This window comes from Raphanus sativus, chromosome 5 (assembly GCF_000801105.2).
Source record: "Raphanus sativus cultivar WK10039 chromosome 5, ASM80110v3, whole genome shotgun sequence".
Taxonomy (NCBI): domain Eukaryota; kingdom Viridiplantae; phylum Streptophyta; class Magnoliopsida; order Brassicales; family Brassicaceae; genus Raphanus; species Raphanus sativus.
In genome coordinates this window covers 14,874,195-14,898,385 of record NC_079515.1, presented here as the reverse complement: position 1 = coordinate 14,898,385, position 24,191 = coordinate 14,874,195, and the positions used below count along the sequence as shown (strand labels likewise).

Below are 24,191 nucleotides of genomic sequence, written 5' to 3'. Positions count from 1 at the left end.
GACATCTACCTGTTCTAATCAAGATATTCTATGGTAATACATTTATTGAGTTAGTATTACTATTTGTGTACTTAATTTGTTCATTTTTGTAGTTTGTAAATAAATAATAAAAATTATGTTATTTTTAGTAGTAAATAAGTTAAATATTTAAAATATATTTCTATTATTTATTTATTTTTATTCAAAAAAATAGATTATATAAATTCATATAATGATGATTAGTGCGAAAAAGATTAGATAGCGCACAGCTAGAAAATATTGGACTAAATGGCAATGATCTAAAAAAGATCTAAAATGTTAAAAATATATGTATGGGGAACACATTTGAAACAATTCCCTTGCCGCTTATCATAAAAAGAGGTAAAAGTTAACTTTAAATATATAGACTAGGGTCCGTCTAAATAAATAAAACAATGGTGAATTTACGAAATGGCTAAGGTGGTGTAGATAATTAAGTGCAGAGCACTGGTTTTAACATAATATATTATCTAATATTTGTGTCATAATCTATCTGATTCTATTCTTCTTATTTATAGGTAACAAGTCAATAAGAGAGAATAAACAAGGTGTCAGATAAAACAAAAGATTAAAAATATCTGTAAACTATTTTTTTTGTAATGCAAAACTATCTGTAAACTATTGCACATAAAAAAGAAGAAGCATCCACATATACGTTTACTAGCCACATATATATATGCATTGGTTGTTCTATTCCTTATTGTCGAAATAGTATAGGATTATAATCTCACATAAAACCCCAAAATACTAAACATACCCTAAATCTTAATCATTAAACTCTAAACCAAGTATAAACCTTAAACCCAAACAGAATGGAACAAACTAAACTCAAGTCTCAACCCCCACCATCAAAATACTAAACCCTAAATCTTAATCGCTAAATCCTAAACCCAAGTATAAACCCTAAACTCAAATAGAATGAAACAAACTAAACCTAAATCTCAACCTCTACATTCCAAATACAAAAACCTAAACCCAAGTATAAACCATAAACCCAAATAGAAAGAAACAAACTAAACCCAAATCTCAACCCCCACCATCTAAATACAAAACCCTAAATCTTAATCACCAAACCCTAAACCCAAGTATAAACCCTAAACCCAAATAGAATAGAACAAACAAAACCCAAATCTCAACACCCACCTTCCAAATACTACACCCTAAATCTTAATGACTAAACTCTAAACCAAGTATAAACCATAAACCCAAATAAAATAAAACAAACTAAACCCAAATATCAACACTCACCTTCCAAATACTAAATCCTAAATTTAATCACTAAACCCTAAACCCAAGTATACACCCTAAATCCAAATAAAACGGAACAAACTAAACCCAAACTTGACCCCCACCTTCCAAATACTAAACCCTAAATCTTAATCACTAAACCCTAAACCCAAGTATAAATCATAAACCCAAATAGAATGAAAAAAACTAAACCCAAATATCAACCCCCATCTTCCAAATACTAAACCATAAATCTTAATCACTAAACCCTAAACCCAAGTATAAACCCTAAACCCAAATAGAATGAAATAAACTAAACTCAAATCTCAACCCCACCTTCCAAATACTAAACCCTAAATCTTAATCATTAAATTTGATTATCACTAAATCGAACTTTTAAATACCAAACCATAAATGGTTATCACTAAACCAAACCCAAATGTAACACTAAATCCCAACCCCGAAATGTCAATCCACATCCGAGATATAAACAGTTTTCCCCGTTTTCAAATAATGACATTCACCAGGTTCAAAATACTATACTATATGGTGGATATAGTATAATACTTTTAGAGTGTACATGGAACTAAACCTTAGTTCTTGTTCAATATTTCAGGGGAGTTTAGTAGCAAGGTTATATATATGGATGTGTTGTACTACTATATTATAGAATAGACTAGACTGACATTACGGCATAGATGAAGTCATATCACTAATACAAGTAACAGAGTAACGAGAATGAGTTAGTGAAATTCAACCCAGATGATAAAAATATACCCTAACCCGAAATTGTCAACCCACATTCAAGATGTAAACAGTTTCTCCCATTTCAAATATTGACAGTCACCAGATTATTACATTTCTTAGAAATAGTATAGAAATATGTCTCAAATAGTATGGTAACCTTACATAAATAGCTTCACTAAAGAATAATGGAACAACAATAGTTTGATGATAACACTAAACCATAACCCGGAAATGTCAACCCACATACGAGATATAAACAGTTTCCCCCGTTTTCAAATAATGACATTCACCAAGTTCATAATACTATACTACATGATGGATATAGTATATTACTTTTAAGATGGAGTCATATCACTAATACAAGTGACAGAGTAACGAGGGTGAGTTAGTGAAACTCAACCCAGATGATAAAACTATACACTAACTCGGAAATGTCAACCCACATCCAAGATATAAATAGTTTTTCCCATTTTTAAATAATGACATTCACCAAATTATTACATTTTTTAAGAAATAGTATAGAAATATGTCTCAAATAGTTTGATAATCTTATATAAATAGCTAGACTAAAGAATATTTATTATATTATTTAGTTCACCGAATATAGTATAGACGCGAGTTCATCTTTTTCAATTTTTCTTTTTTCAAAGGTGCTGATACACATTCACTTCGTTCACCGTCGTTATTCTTCACCACCATATAAAGATCATCTTTATCTCATATTCTTTTTTCCGACACAGCGACGCCTCTACCGGTCCGCCGTTGTTATTCTTAACCATTGAATCACTAAAATAAAAAGATAAACAGATTATAAAAACAGAAATAGAAACAGAGTATAAAAACAGAAACAATGTATGGAAACAAAAACTAAAACAGAGTATAAAAACACGATTTCACCTCATTCTCTACGGTGCCATCTTCTCCTCCAAACTCAATTTTGTAAACCCAAAATCTTTATTTCTTCCTTGCTTTGAGATGACCTTGTGTGTGTGTTTGTACGTATGAAGAAAAAAACAGAAATTTGGTAAAAAGAAGAAGAAGAGAAGATATATGCATCAATGACAGCCACAATTTATTGTATTGTTTAGTTAATATTTATTTTAATTAATAATTCTCAGCAGGTCACATGGATCACAACTTAGGGACAATATGACAATTATTTATATTGTGGAAGTTGTGTATAGGTGAATTAGGGGTTTTAGATAGTAAGTGAATTATAATTTGTTTGATGGTTGTAGAGTGCAATTTTCCATAAAACAATATAACCATAACTTAAATTTTGAAGAAATTTTAATAAATTTACAAACTTTTAGTTTGGTTTCAACTAAATATGTCATTAGATTTTACTTATTTTTAGTTTGTTTTCAACTAAATATCATTAAATTTCACTAAATTCTGGGATAATTTTCAAGGGCTTTTTGCATATTTGACTCAAAACTCAAAGCCAAACACAAAACTAACATCTCCTTTTTTTTTGCCCTATTCACCCCATATATTCACATTATTTACGAAAATACCATTATTTTTTTTATTTTTTTTCAAAAAAATGCTGTTTTTACTCTCTCAACCTCATCATTTTCAATTATTTACAATATTGTCATTGACATCAATACTCCAACCACCATGAACAACCAATTTGAAGCTCTCAATGAACCTAAAATCGATTTACACTCTCTCTTTCTCAATTGTTATGTACTAAAAACAACATCTCTTTCACTTTGTCTCCATATTCATCCAAAAACTCAAGCTTTTGATTCAATTTTTTTATGGTTGATAGAGCCATTCAAGCATACTATTCTTGGTGGGTTACTTTCGTTTGAGGTTATGGGTGGTTGGAGAAGACTTATGTGTGCTAAGGAAGTTATCTCACTAGTTTAAGGTATAAAATTGAAACTTTTTCCAGATCTGTTTGCGTAGAAGACTTACCGTAAGTCGTCTGGCTGTAGAAGATTTACAGGTAAGTCTTCTGGTCAAATGGGTGACTTACTTGTAAGTCGTCCTTCTTTGTTTGTTTAAAAAAAATCTAGCGAATAACCTAGACGACTTACCAGTAAGTCATCTAGGATAAACGAGTTAGTTTTGCATTTGACCGCATTGTGTCAGATATTTAACTTTTCCTGGACGACTTACCAGTACGTTGTCTCTGGGAAAACAAAAAATTAAATATTTTATGAAAGCAAAACGACTTCCTTGTAAGTTGTCTCAGTTTAATTTTGCAATTTGAAAAAAAAAACTCAGATATTTAATTTTTCCCAGACGACTTGCTTAAAAGTCGTCCAGTTAGACGACTTACTTGAAATTCGTCCAGGATAAGCAAAGTAATCCAAATTTTTTTTCGAGATTCTGGTCAAACCTTGCTTATCTCAGACGACTTTCTTGTAAGTCGTCTAACTGGAAGACTTTCAAGTAAGTCATCTGGGAAAAATTAAATATTTCTGTTTTATTTCGAATTGCAAACTAACCTACGACGACTTACAAGGAACTCGTCTTGCTTTCATAAAATATTGAGTGTTTTGTTTTCCCAGAGACGACTTACAAGTATGTCGCCCAAGAAAAGTCAAATATCTGACGCAATGCGGTCAAATGCAAAAGTAACCCGTTTATCCTAGACGACTTACAAGTAAATCATCCCATTTAAAAGTCAATTGCAAAAATGACATATTTGGACGACTTACTGGTAAATCGTCTCCAGACGAGTTACTGGTATGTCGTATGCGTCAAATGTTTAGTAAACTTTCATTTTATCTATGTTTACTAATGTGTTTGATTTTGAATTTTTTCAGATGATGCGTCAATTATATGCAGTGTATGGAGAATGGTTGCTGAAAGATGGCTGTTGAGATTTTGTGGTTGATAATTTCAAAGAAGCGATACTATTTTTTTTAGTGAAGATTCGACACATACTGAACTTGTTGCAATGGCTCAAGAAGATTATAACCTGGATATGAGCACAAGTCTGTGGAGATAAAATACTCACTACCAGAAGCAATGATGCAACAGATGGCTCCAGACACTCCTCCTATTCATGTTACAAGTGATAGACAAGTTCAAAACTTGCTCGAGATAACCAAAACACATGCGCATGAAGTACGGCTGTGTATCAAGCCGTAGCAAGATGAGAACGGTTTCAGAGGAAAGGGAAGAAGATTATGAAGCTGATGAATGTTTTGAAGATGATGATTTGGTTGAAGATGAAAATCATGATGGGAAGGAAGATGATGGGGAGGAGGATGATGGAGAGGAGGAGGATGGAGAGGAGGATGATGGGGAGGAGGATGATGGAGAGGAGGAGGATGGAGAGGAGGATGATGGAGAGGAGGATGCTGATATCTATGATGTTGCTGAAGCGGTCGGGGATGGTGAGGATTACAGTGTTTATGGAAAGGTTAAAGATAAGGATGAGGAAGAAGATGATATGTGTTTTGAAAATTTCAAAGAGACAAATGCTATTGAAGGAGGAATGTTGAATGGTAACAAGCTATATATCACCCAGAGTTTTGTTAGTAATGCTGCACTGGTTTCAGAGCTGCGGTTGACAGCAGTGAGGTGTGGGTTCTCCTTCAGATTATACAAGTCAACGAAAACTCTCCTTGTGGCAACATGTCGTGTTAGTGGTTGTGGATGGAAGATCAAAATGAGTGTGAAACAAGGGACAAACACGTTTTGGGTAACAAAGTACGTGGAAACCCAACAAAAGATGGGTATTCGCGACTCCCATCATATCGCGAGCAAATCTCCTTAGCAAATCTCGAATCTATCACGGCTATAGAACTTTATTCTGAGAATAGATTTAAGTATATATTTCTCTCTTTTGGAGCTTCTACCAAAGGTTTTAAGTATTAGAGAATGGTCATTGTGGTGGATGGGACTCACCTAAGTGGGAAATATGAAGGTGTAATGTTAGTTGCAGCCGCACAAGATGGGAATTTTCAGATATTTCCATTGGCTTTTGAGATCGTAGATATTGAAGATGATCCTTCTTGGGAATGGTTTTTCGCAAAATTGGCTAGTTGTGTATCTAATGAGGAACCTTTGGTGATAGTCTCTGACCGGTACGCGGCCATTAAAAGTGTGTGTGATAAGGTGTTTCCTTGGGTAACCCGAGGAATATGTTATTATCACCTTGAAGATAACATTGTTAAATAAGTATAAAGGGAAACATCTCTTGTACTTGGTGAAAGGTGCTGCTTATGCTCATACGGTTTCAGATTTTGACCGGTACATGCCTGAGATACAGAGTGTAAACCAGACCTTGCAACGTATTTGGTGAATGCAAATGTCAGCCTATGGTCAAGGGTTTACTGTCAGGGAGACAGGTACAACATAAAAATAAGCAACATCGATGAATCTATTAACTCTGCACTGAAGAAAGCTAGAGGATTTCGATTGAGTTTCTGTTGGAGTTCATAAGGGAGAAGCTAGGAAGGTGGTTTTGGAAAAGGAGAGAAGATGATTTGAGTCTCAACATAGTCGGGTGGGGGGGGGGGGGGGGGGGGGGTTGAACACTTGCTTGCTGTTCGGTCGGAGATAGCGGATACGATGAGGGTCCAACAAATTGATGGATGGCGATTTTTTGTGAAAGATTGCAAAATGGACTGTGTTGTTGATTTGGAACATTGAAAGTGTGATTGTGGTGTCTATGTAGTGGAGAAAATACCTTGCTCTCATGCTATAGCAGCTGGAACATATGCTAGTGTGCATATCTCCACACTTGTATCTCCAGTGTACTCAAAGGATTATTTGTTTGCAGGATACTTTGACAATATATATACTTGTGTTCGACAAAAAGTTGAGGCACGCCCATGCTTTCCTCCGGATGTAAAGCATGCTCTGAGAAAACAGAAGAAATCAAGATGGCAATCTTGGTTGGAGCTACCCAGGATGAGAGGACGCAAACCCCGGAAGCAACACAGGGTTTGTAGATGCTCAAACTATAAAGAAACTGGCCATACAAAACCACAATGTAAAAAATGACGCGAATGACCTTCTAGTAAGTCGTCTAATTAGCTGTCTGTTGCAGAAGACTTTCCAGTTAGTCGTCAAGGTACAAGTCTTCCAGAAGACCTTCAAGTAAGTTGTTCAGAAGACCTTCTAGTTAGTCGTCCGTTGCAGAAGACCTTCAAGTTAGTCGTCTAGGTACAAGTCTTCCAGAAGACCTTCAAGTAAGTCGTCCAGAAGACCTTCTAGTTAGTCGTCCAGTCCAGATGACCTTCAAGTTAGTCGTCCAGGTATTAGTCTTTATGTGTTATGAACTTATATGTGTCAACTTCTTTGTATTAGTCTTTATGTGTTATGAACTTATATGTGTCAACTTCTTGATTTAAGAATTTATGTGTTATGAACTTATCTGTGTCAACTTATTAATTTAAGAATTTATGTGTTATGAACTTATCTGTGTCAAATTGCACAACCAGACAAATTTAAGAAGATAACAATCCAACATTTTATAAGTTCATAACAAAGATGAGGTAAGTTATGTTCGACAATATAATATAATATATTATCTGAAAGGTTCCAAAAGGTCACTGCATAGAAGACTTTCGAGACGACTTATAATTAAGTCGTCTGGAAAGTCTTCCAGCTGGAAGACTTAGAGTTAAGTCGTCCAGACATTCCAGACGACTTTACTGTAAGTCTTCTGCGAAGTCTTCCGTGCAAAAGATAGGTTACAAAAAAACTTCATCATATCTGACCTTGCTAACGTAACCTAAATCTATCATACATCAGCACAACAAAATGATCAAGTTCAAATACACACATCAGCCTAATCTATCATACAAAATAATCTAACGTAGTCAGTTTATCACCCCTCATTCGTGTACAGGTTGTCATCATTGTCCACGTTATCTTTCTCATGGTAGCCATGAAGCCCTTTAAATATATCAACCGTCATCTTATCCCTCATAGCCTTATCGTTGGTCTTAGCAAAGTCTCTTTGATTAAATGGCATCCCAAGAGCATGACATTCAATGTACCTTAGAGCGTACACGCCACAATCACCACCTTGGGCCTGAGGTATTTTGGTCGGTCTGTCATATGTTAATGGCTCTAGGATGTATTGGGCATGTTGTTTGTCGAAGGAAGCGCACTCAACAAGCATATAAGGCACCATGTGGAGAAAATGCTCCATTACCTCATCGAAATCTTTTTGGGAGATACAAGAACAAATGCTGTCCCAGACGACTATGTGCCTCTTAGGGATTGATATCATCAATGTCTTTGTAGTTCACTGGCGCATAGATATCATCAATATTCGCCCCCAAATCTTGTTTGATTGGCAAAATGTTGGTAGCGTGCCTGAATAATAATCCCACGCCCACCATGAAGTCTTCTTCCTAAACCGTTTGGATCAGGCACCAACTCCTTAAAATACTTGTACATGTTTCTCCATTGCTGAGAAAATAGATGATTAAGGAAGCATATTCTCTCGCTCCTGAAGTGTTGTTGGTTAGCAGCGTACCTCTTCCTCAGCACATTAATCCAAGCATCCATATGCTGCATATAAATAGTACAAGTCAGAAGATATCAGACGACTTACTGGTAAGTCTTCTACACAAAAGACTTACCAGACGATTTAGTAGTAGAAGACATAAGTCATAGCAGAAGACTTACACAGTCGTCCAGCCAGGATAAGGAGGTCCGGAGGGTGTGATACCACTGAGTTGGACTTTAAAGAGGTTTATCTTTGAGAGGAGTCATATAATGATTGCAAACACAAAATGTAGAAAAGCAATCAGTGTTTGTAAACTAAAGCAAGCTATTATGGGAAAAGCAATCACTTATGGATTAGTTTTCAACCATTCAGCGAGCTCCTTCAACTGCTTCTTGTCAATTGGTGCAAAAGGTTTATAGTGTCGGAAAGATCTCTTGTTTGGAACGATCATTTTTGCCGTGCCGTTTTCCGTATAAGAAGATTGCTGTGAGGCAGCAAGTTTCCTTGTTCGATCACTCTTTCCACGGAAAACTGCCAAAGCATCATTCCTCTTTGTCTGATATCTAGCTTCCTCCTTTTGTACATCTGAAAGACTGGATGCTTGTTTGTCCAATAGAATAACGCTCGGTTCTGGATCTTTATCCTGGGGAAAATTTGCTACAACTAGACTCAGCTCTTTCGAGGAACTAACATCTGTGGACACAATAGGTAAAGAATCCTTCTTAGGATCCTCCTTAGGATCCTCCTTTCTCTTCTTTCATAGATCCTCCTTTCTCTTCCTTCTTGAATCGTCCTTTCGATCCCTTCCCGCTTTCGCCCCATTAACGCTTTCACTCTGCAATTATGATGTACAAAATGGGTTTATACAATATTAACCAAAGATCCATTTCAAACATGAAACAAAATCAATATACAAAATCCATAAATAAAAACAAGCACACTATAAACAACGAAACACATACAATAAACAAAGCAAATCCAACTTTCAGTTCTTATTCTTAGGTCCGTGTCTACTTAATCTCTTCTGATAGCTTTTGGGAGAGGATTTGGTACTAACCCCGCATTCGGGCGTCTGTTTAGTCGGAGAAGTAGTGTTTTGAAGATCATTAGATGATGTCCCCTTTCTGGTGATATCAACCTTCTTCTTCACAGCTTCCATCCTATCCGACAGATGCTTGATCTCCTTAAGGCATGTTCCAAACCCTTCCCTCAAAGAATCAGCTAGGTCCTTGAAGCTTCTTTCAATATCCTCTTTGGTCATCCCACCAATACTCGTAGTCACCTCTGCACGAGCCTCTGTAGGAACCTTTACACTAGCCTCTTCATGTGCCTCTGCAGGTGCTTCTTTACGAGCTTTCTTCCGAAGTCTTGGACTGCTTGGACTGTCTTCCTTCACCACAACTATATGTTTCTTCGCTGGAGTCACAACCGCCGGCTTTGTATTGATCCAAGTACCGGTGACTTCCCAACAATCCATGGTCCACTTCCACGGTCTCTGATTAAACATGACTTTAATTATGTTCTCCGCGGCCGGGTCCTCAACATCAGAGTCCCATTGTGGAAACATTTCACCAATGTCCTTCTCAACAAAGTTGATCACCGTAGTCTACAGTAAATAGAAGATATGAACTTAGATATTTGGCGGATTAAGAAAGATGGAAAGAAAAGACTTCGCAGAAAAGTTATAATGAAGTCGTCTTGAATGTTTTCTAGCTAGACGACTTAGTAGAAGACTTATAATTAAATCTTCTGGAAAGTCTTCCAGCTGGAAGACTTAGTAGTAGACTTCTATCTGGAAGATTTTTTAGACGATTTAATTATAAGTCTTCTACTAATTCGTCCAGCTGGAATCCTTTCCAAACAACTTAATTATAAGTCTTCTGCGAAGTCTTTTGCATTAGATTTACATACTTGTCTGCAGATATCATATTTAAACATTATGCATCCTTTGGCATCTGTTTGGTATGGGATTACCATAATTAGCACCCAATTCCGGCAGAGCTGTGTACACCCAGACCTAGAGAGCTTGTACAAACCCATCAATAGTGTAACAACCCGTAATGTCTTTGCTCTTCAGAGAGTCCATCCGCACCTTAAACACGACTCTCCCCCATGGATAATTCTCAAACCGTTCTAAATCAATCACTAGCCTCGCCAGACTAGCCCGTGTAGCAGTTGAGACCTTTCTCCCTTCAATGTATCCAGTGAAGATGGTAAGGTACCCGAACCGCTTGTGATCATCCTGAGACCACCCTTCACATCTCTCAAATGCTTATATTATCTGCTGAGTAGATGGCCCAGCTTCGACATCAACTCCCAACATCTCCCAGAAAGAAGCCAACTCCTTTGTAATAACATAGTTCGGCCTCTCAAGGTTAGTCACAATTTAGACTAGTGAGGTATTCAAACTCTAACAGTGAAAACCTCTCCGGTTCTGGACCAACGAGACTCCATAGCGCATACTTCTTCTTTATGTTGAGCTGGAAACCGAGCATGTAGTGAACCACCCAATCAAATCCCAGCTCTTTGAACTTGATGAAAACTCCCAACTTCTCTCCTTCAGCTCTTCATATTCGTCATCATAAAGAGTCTTCTTTACAGCAATATGCAACTTCGAACAATCCGTATGATACGAAATGATCTTCAGTGCAGGGAGGCTCTTCGCCTAATGTTTGTATCCTCCCGGGGAGTTCTGGAAAATCCATTTTTTGTCTGCAAAACAATCAAAGACAACCATCTCAAACACGCAACCATCCAGTATAACATTTTAATTATAAGTCTGGAAGACTTTTCAGACGACTTATAATTAAGTCGCCTGACAAGTCTTCCAGCTGGAAAACTTCCAGTAGAACATTTTAAAGCCGACCTAAAAATTCGGAGAAGATATAGTCGCCTTCGACACAGTGGTTATAGATCTGCAAAAATAGACGTGAAAAGAAGAAGCGCAGTGAGAACGACGGTGAGAACGACCATAGATACACCTTAAGTCATAAATTAATAGAGACAATGTTTTATGTTCATCTTTTTCCCAATCAATCACTCGACAGTAAGAGATATAACTTACCGACGGCGGAGTTCAACGAGACGCCTCTGAGAGAAACGGTGCTAGGGTTTACAAAGAACCGGCGGTGAGAACGAGATGCCAAACGGCGCTAGGGTTTACAGAGAAATGGCGCTAGGGTTTCCTCTCAGATCTGAAATAGAGGAAGCGGCTGTGAGAACCAGACACGAAACAACGCTAGGGTTTACAGAGAAACGGCGCTAGAGTTTTCTCTCATATTTGAAATAGAGGAAGCGGCAGTGAGAACGGTGGTGAGAACGACGGTGATAACGACGGAGAGATAAACGATGGATTAAAGAGAATGGACAGAAATCGTCTTCGAAATCGCCATTGAGAGAAAACAGTATAGGGTTTTCTGAATTTCGCAAAAAGTGAATTAAAAATCATCTTATATATGTCCGATAAATTATACGGTTAGGTTTAAAAGTATATTGGTAAAATTAAAGGTTCGATCCGTTTGGACGACTTACTAGTAAGTCGTCTGTATATCATTCGATTTACTAGTAAGTCGTCTACTGTAAATATATTCTCGAGACGACTTACTACTAAGTCGTCCAGACCCCAAATTTAACCCCTAAACTAAAATTGACTAAATTAATTTACTAAACACGTTATTAAATCAAATTAAACTTAGATAGTGTTTACTATACACCGAAATAAACACATTTATGTAAATTTTAAATTTTTCAAAAAAACATTTATACTTTCCAAAATCTAACCATAAAAACACATACAATATTACAACATATATGTTGGCAAAACATAAACCAAAGAATATAATGACTCACTACTTTCACTCATATATGTTGAAAATAATTCGCTTTTGTTATATCTTAATTTATATCACTTAAATTATATGTTAGTTAAATGATTTTTATTTTTCACTTATCAAAATATTTTTTACAAAAATTTTAAATTATTTTTAAGAAGAACTATATCAGACGACTTACGGTGATTAGAAACGTAAAAAAATTTGGTTTTTTGTTTGTTCACAAGGAGGTGGTTATAATTACAATAGCATTTTAGGTTATTTTTGTTTTGATTGAAGTTTGAGTTTATTTTTGCATTTGATTCAAGTTTGGATTTACTTTTGCATTTAAAATCAAGTTATGAGTCATATTTGGCAAAACAAATCCCAATAAAATAAGCCAAAACGTTAAATAAGTTCAAGTTGCACTCAACTATTAAAAAAAAGAAAAGAAAGTATATTATACTAACTTTTAAAAACTTAAATCTGTTTAGACAGCTTAAAGGACGATGCTTTAGAAAAAAAATATTTTACTGACAACTATTTGTTTTAAAATTTGCGGAAAAGCTGCCGTACGAGTATTCCTTATATTATAACATCAATGTTGTACGAATTAATGAAAACTAATTCCCAAGTTATTTGGTTTAATTAGTCGGTACCACATTACGTATGATTGATACCTTGAACAACAGACGACGACCCATCCAAATTCTACAGTCGACTAAAAGTCAACCATTCTATTATTACTTTGAACATTCCTTCACCACTAACAGTTGGATTTAGAACCCTTTTTTTTGCAACCGCAGTTAGATTTAGAACCTCGTCGCACATTCTTTTACTAACTTGTTGTCATCGAATTATTCAATCTTTAAAAATGTACATTTTGTGACATTACCTCGACCCACGTTTTGATCATATCAAATGTATATAATGTGCTTCCAAAGAAAGCATAGTGTGTGTTTTAAGATTAAATTTATTTTACATCCGGAGCCCTCAATTGTAACTGAAATTTTATATTGAGAAACCACAAGTATGATTTATTTACGTCTTCGTCACTAAAGCTGTAAAGCATCGATGTTATAGAACAATAGGAAAGTATAGGGTTATCAAGTATTTTCTTTACAATATAGGGACTATGAATGTAATAATAGTATTTTCCATGCACGTATAAATAAACAAGACTTAATTCACCAACGAAAGTGAAACTTTAAATCCATATCAGTCAGTCTCTATAACCAATTAAAATGTTACATAGATTATTAAATTTAAAATATTAAATAAAAAAAAATAGTTGAAACAAAGAACCACGCCAATTTTAACGAGGGTAACGCTGTGTGTTAAACCGTAACCGTAAATCTTAAATCCTAAATTCAAATTCTACACCCTAACCCTAAACCCAAATCATATATCATAAACCCAAATCCTAGACTCTAAATCCAAACCATATATTTTAAATTCAAATCATAGACCTTAAATCCAAAGCTTCTATCATAAACTCAAATCCTATATCCTAAACTATAAATCCTAAACTTAAAGCCTAGATCCTAAACCAAAATCGTAAACCCTAAACCCAAACCCTATAGTATTTAAATTTAAGATTTGCGTTTAGGATTTACGGTTTGGATTTAGGATATAGGATTTGGGTTTAGGGTATACGGTTTGGATTTGGGGTTTACGGTTTGGATTTATGGTTTAGGATATATGGTTTACGGTTAAGGTATATGATTTTGGTTTAGAGTCTAGAGTTTAGGTTTAGAATTTATGGTTTAGGGTTTAAATTGATATCACTATTATTTCTAGTTTTTTAAAAAAAATTAATATTTTTTATTTAATAATCTACGTTACACTTTGATAAATTTTAAGGGATGAGGTAAATTTAAAGGTTCACCCTAACATAAGTTTTGTTACGTATAAATAAGCTCATGGAAAATACATTTTCCTCTCTTGGTGACCAAAGAAACAATCATGGCTCAGGCTTCTCTTATCTACATTCTCCTAAGTTTTTCCATCATAATCCTTTCTAATGCAGCCGGTTAGTTATTCAACTTGATATTTTAAGCAACTCAATGTTTTTAATTTGTTATTTTAGTTTGATGGGGCTTGGTTTCAGATATAAACATTGACTGTGGATCATCAAGCTCGCACATTGATGCGGACAACAGAACGTGGGTGGGAGACACGGACTTTCTAACCACCGGTTTAACGTCCACATTTAAACCAATAGTCACAACCGCTGAATCTCTAACCACGCTCCGGTATTTTCCAACGGGCGAGACAAATTGTTACTCCAATATTCCGGTCGATAAAGGTGGGAAAGTGCTAGTTCGGACGAGATTCAACTATGGAAACTACGACGGAGAGAACACAGCTCCCAAGTTTGATGTCGTGTATGATGGAAAACATCGAGATTCGGTCGTCACTGTGACGTCCATCAGCGGTACACGATCAGAGGCGATATTTATTCCTGAGAGTGGGAATACTAGTGTTTGCTTCTTCCGTATGTTTTTGAACGAAAACCCTTTTGTGTCAACCATTGAAGTGCGGAGGTTGGACGACTCCATGTACACCGATCTTGGCCCTAAGGAAGGTTTCATTCTACAACAACGAACAGCCTATGGTAGGGTACAGGATTTTGTAAGGTAAATGTTTTTTTTTCCTGAATGAAATTAGTAAGGTAATATATTATCGGATTTTATGTAGGTGGGTGAACAAAAAAAGAGAGGATTTTATGTAGGTGATTAAAAATTTGTTTAAAATGCATATTTAAAATCGAGTAATTCTTTTGTTCACCCCCTAAGTTGAACATGTAGATTCACCAATCAATAAAAATTAGTCTTTTCATATTCAATATTTTTTAAAAGGAAACAAATATTGTTAAGTTATATTATGTTTTTAAAATAAATAAAATTAATAAATAATAGTAGTTGCAAAAAATTTTTTTTTTTAAAAATATCAGTAGCAAAACACTAAACCCTAAACCCTAAATCATAAATCCTAAACTTTTGGTACACCTTATAAACCCTAAACATTTAGATAAATTTTAACTCTTGGATTTAATTTTTTTTTTTTAACATAGTTAGGAAAACACTAAATCCTAAATCCTAAATAATAAACTCTAAACTCTTGAGTAAACCCTAAACTTTCGAATAATTTTTAATATAATCAACAAAAAATTAAACCCTAAACCTTAAATACTAAACTCTATCCCTGGGTAAACCCTACGATTAGAGTTTAGGGTTTAGTGTTTTACTAACGGTATTAAAAATATTTTTTTTAAATGTTTTTGTTTGCAACTATCATTACTTTTTATTTGTTTTTATCTTTTAATTTTAGAAATATAATATAACTTGACAATATTTTGTTTCGTATTTTAAAAAAATATTGAATATAAAATAATGAAATTTTATTGATAGGTGAACCCAAAAATTTCTCTTTAAAATCATCCGAAGGAAAGTTTCTTTTAAATCGGATCATGATCGACTGTTCCTGTTAAAATGGAACCAGGAATGTCTTTGGAAACATTAGAAGATCCGAAGTCAAATCATATATAAGCAGTTGAATTGGTAAAAATTATAAAAAACAATTGGTGAAAGCCATAACATTTAATTGAAAATCTTCTTGATTAAAATAAACAAAGAAATTTATAACATATGCATGACCAAGTTCTAAACTTACATTTTGACAGATCTCCATTTGATTCTTACGATAGAATTTGGGCGGCAACACCACTATCGACCAGAACTCTAACAAGTGCTGCCACTTCTATCAACACTACAGGGGCTGATAATCGACCACCGGAGATTGTCCTTCGGACCGCTTGGTCGCAGAAGGACATGGCTTTCTATGATATAAAACTACCTTTTTCCGGAGTAACATTTTACATTGTCCTTTACTTCTCGGAACCACTAACTCTTGCTTCCGACCAAAAGCGGTCTTTCTACGTTAACTACGATAACAAACAAGTGGGTCCAAGTCTTATCGTGCCACCTTTCGGGGCAGTGGCTCAAGCTTCTCTGAGGGCTGTCGTCACAACAAGCCTTCCCTATCTAACATTTAAAGCTACACCAGACTCGAATTTGAACCCACTCATCAACGCCCTTGAGCTCTATGTTATTAGCAATAGTGCTGGAAACAGCACGAATTCAACGAGCACCGGTGGTGGCAGCCCTAGCACTCGCGGTGGTGGTGGTGGAAGCACTGGCGGTGGTGGTGGTGGCAGCCCTAGCACTGGCGGTGGTGGTGGAAGTCCTAGCACTGGCGGTGGTGGCAGTCCTAGCACTGGCGGTAGTGGTGGCAACTCAGGCTCCAGTGGCGGTGGAGGCAAATCCGGTACTTGTTCTTTTCATTAATGTTATAGGGTATATATACTAATACGGTTCACTTTAACAAAAAAATTGTTTTAACCCACGGGTGTGGGGTGAGTTAGACTTATCAATGAGATATTAACATATATACAGAAAAACAATTGTCACGTAAATGAAAAGGGTAATGAAATAGTCTTTGGTATTCGTTTTTGCTAAAGTATGTGAACTCATGGTGTCACATGAGATCAGTGCTGGTTCAAGTCTCATTTTGTGATAAATGTGTATGAATATTCTTCAGGGGAGAAAAGCAGCAACGTCTTAGTTGTGTCTCTTAGTATTTCAATTCCGTCGTTAGCTGTTCTTGTAACTGGTGGTGTGGTCACCTGGAATTTTTTCTTCAAATCCAAGCGCAGGCCCGAATCAGAAAGTACATATCACCCTCTCTTTTTCTCATTACTTAGTACTGATAAACCCATTTACTCAAATAATATACAAATTTATTTTATGTTAATACATACATATAAATATATTTTTTAGTCGGGTATGATTTTTATTGAAAACAATTGACGTGCATGAAATGTTACTGCAGGGCCACTAAGCACCACCCATCATCATCATTATGGGAGTGAACACACGGTCATTGCAGGGAAAGCAGAAACCGTAACTCAGATACATAATGCAAAGTAGTGAAGCCGACTTCAATTATCATTCATCAACCTCCAATCCTATACTATTTTTTCTTTTCGTTTATTGGTTTTAAATGTAATTTTACTATTTTGCTCTTTCCATCGTGATCTGACTGAGTTGGGTTTAGATTCAAATTGATGAATTTCGGTTCAGTTCAGTTGGGTACTTTTCCCCCAATACAGACCTCATTTATTTGTCTGAATTTGACTGTAGGATGTTATGGTTTATGCATTTTAATGGATTTGAAAATCCCAACTATAATTTTAAAATCTCGTTTCGAATCTGCCGTTATTGGATATAAGATTTTAAAACATACAAGAGATTTAACCGCGCTACGGGCGGTTTATTTTTATATAAAATTTATATCTCGAACTTCAGAGTTTAAAATAGATTGAGTTTATTTTGGTGCATATATTATATCCTTTATTTGTTTTGATAAATTAGTGTCAAATATTTTTGGAAAATTATAAACTTTTTGTTAGGAATATCATTAGTTTCTATTATTTTCTTTGTTGATTTTTATTTTGTTTGAAAAGATATGGAAGCTCTAATGTTTTTTAAAATGCAATTACAATGACGACCAAACATATCTAATTGGTTATTTATAATTCTATGTGGATAACTTTAGATGCTAATTGCTTTTAATTTTTATTAGTATAGAATCAGGTCACTGAGTTTTACGATTTCTTTTGGGAGATAATTTATTTTGATTACAGTAAAACCTCTATAAATTAATAATGTTTAGACTTTCAAATTTTATTAATTTAAGGTTCTTCTTTTAGATTTTTTTGTATTTTTAAATATTTTTATTTATAAATAAGAAAATATTTGATTTTACCGTATATACATTATTTAAATTTAAGAAATTTTACTTCACATTGTTATATTATCTTATTTGGTGTCTATTTATTAATTTACGGTTTTTCTTTTAGATATTTTATATTTTTAAATATTTTATTTATAAAATAAGAAAATATTTGATTTTACTGTATATATAGAATTTAAATTAAATTTAAGAAATTTTATTTCATATTGTTATATTATCGTATTTGGTGTCTATTTTTATTTTTAATAGAATTATTATGTGGTTTTCGATATAATTTCCTAAATATTATCAAAGTATATTGAAATGTTAAGAAAAATAGAAGTATTTCCATTTGTGAATTTAAAACTAAAAACATAATGTTTAGTGTATACTTATATAAAACACACACATATATATATATATATATATATATATATATATATATAGAGATTATTAATTTATGGTTTTAATGGAACTATATATTTATATGGGAGTTTTAAAAATACTATTATCTTATTATTTTATCGAATAGTGTCATATTTACACCGCCCAAGTTGGAACCAACAAAATCTATTAATTTATAAAGATTATTAATTTATCGAGTATTTAATTTATAGAGGTTCTACTGTTTGTGTGTGAGATATTTCAATGTGTAGAAAGATATTGTTTTGCATAAATTTGTAAAGATTTGAAAGAGGGATAGCCAGAGAACCAAAAGAGGAAAAATTTCTCGAATCGAAGAACATGTAATGAACGAAAATATAGTGTTTAGTACATTTCATTGATAGCCAATGAACTAAAAACAAAAAAAATATTAAGCGACCATGCAAAAAAAAGACGTATTCTCGACTCTGATATGTTTACTGGTATTGAGGTAAGGTTATATCAAACGCTATTTGGATCTATATAATAAAACCAGGATATTGTAATGGTTACATAGCTAACTAATTCCTTTTTGGAAAATTAAAAAAAGTGTACCAAATCATCAATCAATTGGTTGTTTACTCTCAATTCAAGAGAAATTGAACAGCAACCGTCATGTTTTGATCATAATCATATAAAAATTGTTTTACTGATTTTGGCATTACGACGAACAATATGAAGAACATATGTATAAGCAAAAGGTTTTTTTTTGCGTGTGATAGTATCGAGCATTGTAAAAGTCGTACTAATAATAAGAGGAAGGCGTTCAATTAAGTTGCATTTCTGTACATGGATTTAAAAAATGATATACTAAAACAAAAGAAAAGATAACATTTCATTTGTTACAAAAAAAAGAAGGAAAAAAGATAACATCTCAATTAACAATTTGGGCGCATCTGCAATCCCTTATTTGAGCTCTTGCGATCTCTTCAGTTATTGGCTAAATTCCGGATATCAGTGCCATGACTCTTTCGTTCTGTTCTTGGTTACCAAGAGACAAAACAATAGCCCAGAGGTTCCCATATTAAGCCCAGAGATACAAATCACGTTCAAGCCCATTACACTTCCGCAAAGCCCAAGCCTGAACTGCAAAACAGACAAAAGGAAGCAACGGTAAAGAATAAAGGAAAAGCAGAGAAGTGTACGATCTCACCTACTCACCTGCAGCTCAGCAATAGGTTTGATCCAAAGCTAACTCACGCCGTCATCTCTTCTAGGAGAAAACCAGTATGATCAGAAAATCAAAGTGTTTCAGTCTGACGGTGGTGGTGAATTCGTTAACAAGCAGTTAGCTCAACACTTTGCAGATTGCGAAATCAAACATATCATGTGTTGCCCACACACACCCGAGCAAAATGGCCTTGCAGAGAGACGTCACAGGCATATCACTGAGTTGGGTCTGTCAATGCTTTTTCAGAGTCATCTACCTCCTATGTTATGGGTTGAAGCATTGTTTACAGCTGCGTTTCTTGGAAACCTTCTTCCTACTTCGGTTCATGATAAACTGTTAAGTCCCTATGAGCTTCTACACGGCAAAGCACCAGTTTATACAGCATTGAGAGTGTTTGGTTGCGCCTGTTATCCCTATCTCAGACCATATGCACAAAACAAATTTGATCCAAAATCTCTTTTGTGTGTATTTCTGGGATACAATGAAAAATATAAAGGTTACAGGTGCTATCATCCTCCTACTGGAAGAATCTACATCAATCGCCATGTCTTGTTTGATGAAGATCGGCTTCCTTATAAAGATACTTATCAGCACCTACTCCCTCCTGCAACCACAAATCTTACTGCAGCTTGGCGTCTACAGAGTCCTTCCTCTCCAACAACTGGCTCTGCCTCTGATACTTCAGCTCCAAGTCATGAAGTTGAAGAACAACAGCCTACTATAAGACGCTCACATCAACAAACACCTGCAGTAAATCCCCATGCTGCACCTCATGAAATTCAACCTGCAGAGTCAAGTACTTCTGCCTCAAGTCAAGAGCCCTAACTCTCTGAGCAAGACTCGCCACCAGTGTCTCCTACTGCTCCTGTTCAGTTACTTGTTGCTGAACCAGACAATGCTCATAGGATGATGACAAGAGCTAAAGCTGGTATTATGAAACCAAATCCTCGCTACGCTCTACTTGCAGTCAAAGGATACCTGAGTTGCCAAAGACACTCAAGGAAGCCTTGAATCATCCTGGTTGGAATGGTGCTATGACAGAAGAAATGGTCAACTGTGACGAGACAAACACTTGGTCACTGGTTCCACCTCCTGACGATGTTAATATTCTTGGCTGTAAATGGGTTCATCGAGTGAAATTGAATGCAGATGGAACGTTTTCAAAGTGTAGATCCAGAGTGGTTGCTCGAGGAGATGAACAAGAAGAAGGTGTGGATTTTCTTGAAACCTACAGTCCTGTTGTGCGTACAGCTACAGTGAGAATGGTTCTTCACATTGCTGTTATTGAAAGATGGGATATCAAGCAGTTAGACGTCAAGAACGCCTTTCTCCACGGTGATCTCACTGAATCTGTTTACATGAGACAACCTCCCGGTTTCGAAGATAAGCAGAATCCTCATTTCGTATGCAAGCTTAACAAGGCAATCTATGGGCTCAAACAAGCTCCTAGAGCTTGGTTTGATAAGTTCAGCTCATTTTTAATCGAGTTTGGCTTTCTCTGCAATCCTAGTGATGCATCTCTGTTTGCATATCAGAAAGACAAGCAAATCAGTTTTCTTCTTCTGTATGTTGACGATATGTTGATCACAGGAAATGATTCACAGCTCATTCAGCAACTGCTCAAAGTCTGAGCAAGCAGTTTAGGATGAAAGACATGGGACCGCTCAGTTACTTCCTTGGCATTCAAGCACAGTTTACACCTACTGGTCTGTTCTTAAATCAACAGAAGTATGCAACTGACCTTCTCCAAGCTGCTGGAATGCTAGACTGCGCACCTATGCCAACGCCTCTTCCTCTGCAACTAGACAGAGTGCCTCATCAGGAAGAAGACTTTTCTAATCCTACCTACTTCCGGAGTCTAGCGGGTAAACTTCAGTACCTCACTCTTATCAGACCGGACATTCAATTTGCTGTGAACTTGGTGTGTCAGAAGATGCACAAGCCGACTGTTGCAGATTTTCATCTTCTGAAAAGAGTTCTTCGATATGTAAAAGGCACTCTGTCGATGGGCATAACTCGTGAGTCTGACACAAATTCACAAGTTCGGGCATATTGTGATAGTGACTGGGCCGGTTGCAATGAGACTAGAAGATCAACCGGAGGCTTCTGCACATTTATGGGTTCGAACTTGATATCTTGGTCAGCAAAAAGGCAAGACTCTGTTTCTCGCTCTTCGACAGAAGCTGAGTACAGAACTTTATCTGATACTGCGGCTGAGCTTGAGTGGATCAGTTTGATGATGAAGAGTATTAATCTACCTCAGCCTGCTCCTGCGGAGATCTACTGCGACAATCTATCTGCAGTGCATTTGACAGCTAATCCTGTTCTTCATCGGAAATCTAAACACTTCGCGACACACTATCATTTTGCTCGGGAGAAAGTGGCCAACGGAAGTCTGGTCGTGAAGCATATACCTGCAGCTCTGCAACTGGCTGACATTTTTACGAAGTCTCTGCCTCACCACAGCTTCTCTTCTCTGCGTTTCAAACTCGGAGTTGACTTTCCACCCACCTCGAGTTTGCGCGGGGTATTAAGCCCAGAGATACAAATCACGTTCAAGCCCATTACACTTCCGCAAAGCCCAAGCCTGAACTGCAAAACAGACAAAAGGAAGCAACGGTAAAGAATAAAGGAAAAGCAGAGAAGTGTACGATCTCACCTACTCACCTGCAGCTCAGCAATAGGTTTGGTCTCCTAGAAGAGATGACGGCGTGAGTTAGCTTTGGATCAAACGGCGTCAACAGTGAGCTGTCCGTTAGCTAGTATCTAGATCCTTCTTACTTGCTTTTGTATAAATAAGATAAGAACGAGATGTAAGAAGACAAGTTATGAAAACATAATTTCAGAAGAAGAAAACACAAAGCTTTTCCAAGTTTCTATCTTTACCTTTATCCCAAGCGTGAAGAATCTGAAATCCATGTGAGCAGGCTGGAGGTTTCCTATGAAGTAACCTCCTCTGTTGGAGATCCAGTCCACAAGCCAAGAAGGGATCTGCTCTGGATATATGTTGAACTTGTTGGTCGCATCCGGTGAATACTCCTCAGTGCTGTAACGTTAAATCTTGTTTATATTCTTGATGTCGACCCAATATTACTCTCTGATGTGGAAGGATAAAGCACTTAGGCGACCGTTGACGGCAGCGACTAAGTTCTTGGTTTCATCGTTCACGTTGAGGATCTCACGAGCACAGAGGAGAGCTGAGTAGAATAATACTTGGTGGCAAAAATAAAACCATGACCGTTAGTTATCAGTTTTGCAAAAAAAAAAAAAAACAAAGCTTTAGCTATGTGTAATAAGTAACTTTACTTGGATTTCGAGTGGATGACCATGAATGCCCATTCTTCTATCAATCATGCATGACCCATCAGTCACAAGAAGAGTTGGGAACATGTCGAAACCGTCAGCTAGACACAGCTTGAGGATATATCAACTTGATCCCTGTCTGAATATTGATTCTCTCTTGCAACGTGTAGTCACTGGTGAGTTTTCCATAAGCTCTCAGCAATATGATCCACCACAAACCTTTAGCAAAAAACACAAACCTCAAGAAGAAAAGTTCTCCAATCATATTATTACTATTGCAAGGCTAAAAATGACACAAAACAGTATGTGACTGTTTCTCTAAGATACGTGGAAATGTAATTGAAACAACCAAAAGTATATGGATTACCTATAGTGATGAATCATTAGAGTCTAGCTGTGTTGTTGGAGGATGAAATCAGTGTCTCATACCTCAATTTCAGTTGTGGGGCTTTAGTTTAAGAATAATTATACTCTGAAAAATTACAAATAAGATTTGGTATATTTTGTAAGCTACGAAATCTTTCATAGTCAAATTGTACCTTTCTCTTCAACTTTACTTTATGGCTTTAGGTTGGAAGATTTTTCAGTTTGGTAAATGTTACTGGTTAATCAATCGAATGAATTAGTTATTCGAGAGGAGAAGAATTAAATAGAGCAATACATTTATTTTGAACTGTGTCGAGTGGAAAGACAAAGAGACGCCAGCAAGGGGAGCAGTTAAATCTCGTATGAGAAGATGACGAGGATGACAAAGATGTGCATTTCTCAGTTATACACGTGGAAATTTAACCTGATGTGGCATCCTTTGTTTGGCTGATTTTATTAAGTGACGTGGAAAGTTGGGACCAACAAAATCTATTAATTTATAAAGATTATTAATTTATCGAGTATTTAATTTATAGAGGTTCTACTGTTTGTGTGAGATATTTCAAAGTGTAGAAAGATATTGTTTGCATAAATTTGTAAAGATTTGAAAGAATGATAGTCATAGAACCAAAGAGGAAAAATTTCTTGAATCGAAGAACATGTAATGAACGAAAATATAGTGCTTAGTACATTTCATTGATAGCCAAATGAATTAAAAACAAAAAATATTAAGCGGCCATGCGAAGAAAGACGTATTCTCGACTCTGATATGTTTCTAGTATTGAGGTAAGGTTATATCAAACGCTATTTGGATCTATATAATAAAACCAGAATATTGTAATGGTTACATAGCTAACTAATTCCTTTTTGGAAAATTTAAAAAAAATGTACCAAATCA

The 24,191-nt window shown here is 35.7% G+C and overlaps 1 protein-coding gene and 2 pseudogenes across 1 annotated transcript; 1 reads left to right on the top strand and 2 right to left on the bottom strand.

Annotated features, from left to right (window-relative positions):
• Nucleotides 1-7,795: 7,795 nt before the first annotated feature.
• LOC108850433 (uncharacterized) lies at nucleotides 7,796-11,130 on the bottom strand (annotated as a pseudogene).
• A 2,969-nt stretch (nucleotides 11,131-14,099) lies between these two features.
• Nucleotides 14,100-17,225, top strand: LOC108850432 (uncharacterized protein At1g24485). The gene is made up of 6 exons (XM_018623967.1): nucleotides 14,100-14,104; nucleotides 14,154-14,266; nucleotides 14,345-14,873; nucleotides 15,920-16,563; nucleotides 16,837-16,965; nucleotides 17,128-17,225. The coding sequence occupies exons 1-6, from the start codon at nucleotides 14,100-14,102 to the stop codon at nucleotides 17,223-17,225; spliced, it is 1,518 nt and encodes a 505-aa protein (XP_018479469.1).
• Nucleotides 17,226-19,393: 2,168 nt separating this feature from the next.
• LOC108850431 (alkaline/neutral invertase C, mitochondrial-like) lies at nucleotides 19,394-23,192 on the bottom strand (annotated as a pseudogene).
• Nucleotides 23,193-24,191: the final 999 nt, after the last annotated feature.

What these genes read in the sequence shown, in the direction of transcription:
- LOC108850432 (XM_018623967.1), top strand. An exon ending in AGGGTACAGGATTTTGTAAG is followed by an intron (nt 14,874 to 15,919) that starts GTAAATGTTTTT and finishes ACATTTTGACAG; the next exon opens with ATCTCCATTTGATTCTTACG. An exon ending in GCGCAGGCCCGAATCAGAAA is followed by an intron (nt 16,966 to 17,127) that starts GTACATATCACC and finishes ATGTTACTGCAG; the next exon opens with GGCCACTAAGCACCACCCAT.